Source organism: Melampsora larici-populina, assembly GCF_000204055.1.
Source record: "Melampsora larici-populina 98AG31 unplaced genomic scaffold MELLAscaffold_484, whole genome shotgun sequence".
NCBI classification, from domain to species: Eukaryota; Fungi; Basidiomycota; class Pucciniomycetes; order Pucciniales; family Melampsoraceae; genus Melampsora; species Melampsora laricis-populina.
The window spans coordinates 1-1,693 of NW_006769176.1; the positions used below are offsets into that span (position 1 = coordinate 1).

At 32.5% G+C, this 1,693-nt stretch overlaps 1 protein-coding gene across 1 annotated transcript; it reads left to right on the forward strand.

Annotated features, from left to right (window-relative positions):
- Positions 1 to 1,150: 1,150 nt before the first annotated feature.
- On the forward strand, positions 1,151 to 1,372 carry MELLADRAFT_91983 (uncharacterized protein; the record flags this gene model as incomplete). Its single annotated transcript, XM_007419759.1, has 1 exon — positions 1,151 to 1,372. The coding sequence occupies one exon, from the start codon at positions 1,151 to 1,153 to the stop codon at positions 1,370 to 1,372; it is 222 nt and encodes a 73-aa protein (XP_007419821.1).
- Between the last annotated feature and the right edge of the window lie 321 nt (positions 1,373 to 1,693).

Here is a 1,693-nt window from a genome sequence, read left to right on the forward strand (position 1 = left end):
GAAAGAAAGATAATAACTTCATAAGATCTCCTAGTACGAAAGGATCGGTAGATGGTGATCCTCTGTGTAGACTTTAGTTTAACAAGTAAGAAAGTAGGGCATAGAAGAGTAGCTACGATCAAGGAGTTAAGTATTGAAAGCATATCAAATACGAAAACCAATGAAGCATTATCGAATTCTCTCGCATAGAGAGTGGTATAGAGGATGACTACCTCTTAGATAGGCAGTAAGTGATATGTTTGTTAAAACCAGCTAAACTGTACTAATGAATACTAACTTTTATCATGAACATATACTAATACTAAAAAGTAATAACAATTTATACGTTATATAAGCATCGCATAGCATAGCATAGCATAGCATAGCATAGCATAGCATAGCATAGCATAGCATAGCATAGCATAGCATCGGGTAAATGGCACAGATAATGGCCGAATGGTGAGGTACGCTCTCTGGGCGGGCGATGATGCAAGTTCGAATCCTGCTTATCTGATAGGTCATATTTAAAGATGCTTAGCCCAGCTCTTACGTACATCCTTCCGACATATTTTGTATGATAATAATAATTATAATAATAATAATAATAATAATAATAATAATAATAATTATAATAATAATAATAATAATTATAATAATTATCATAATAATAATTAAGGTACGGAGGGGGGCCAAGGGTATAGCTCAATGGAAGAGTGACGGTCTTCAACACTGATGGTTGTGGGTTCGAATCCTACTATCCTTGAAACTTGATAAAATGGTACCAGTATAGAATAGTAGAATAGTAGAATAGTAGAATAGTTGAATAGTAGAATAGTGGAATAGTAGCATAGTAGAATAGTAGAATAGTTATCATAATTCTGACTATAGTAAAGGCAAGGACTCGTAAAGATCAAGGCTATATTATTATATTATTATATTATTATATTATTATATTATTATATTATTATATTAATATATTATATTATTATATTATAATATTATTATTATTGATTGGAGGTAATACCGGTCAGCTCAAATACATGAAGTATATATATATAAGTTAAAATGACAATATTCTATAAACTATGGATCATAAACTTAAAGACAGCCTTATCTTACTGTATTATCATGTCGCATGCACATGGTGTAGACTAGGCATTTATAAAGCATCATGCTTCAAGCAGCTAAAATTATTGGATCAGGACTTGCGACTATTGGACTTACAGGAGCAGGAGTAGGAATTGGGGTCGTGTTCCAGGGACTCATCACAGGTACAGCTCGAAACCCTGCTATAAGAAATCAACTATTCTCATACGCAATTCTAGGATTTGCCCTTAGTGAAGCGACAGGGCTATTTGCGCTAATGATCAGTTTCCTTCTTCTATACTCATAATAATATGAATAAAACAAGTAAAACAAGTAAAACATTATAGCAGTAGTCTAAGCTTCACACACCATTTATGTAGGTGGTGCAGTAAATATGCGAGAGCTATGGATTATATGCAGTAATTATATAAGTCTGATAAGAAGAATGGTATTGAAAGTATATTCTCCATATTGTTGAATATACAGATACAGATTATAGTAAGTCAGCAGAGCAAAGAGGATTAGACCTGCTATAACCTGAATATATCAAGGTTATATGAATTTGGCACTGATGAATATTGAATATTGAATATATCACAGAGGTAAACCATGCGAACTCTAACTCTAA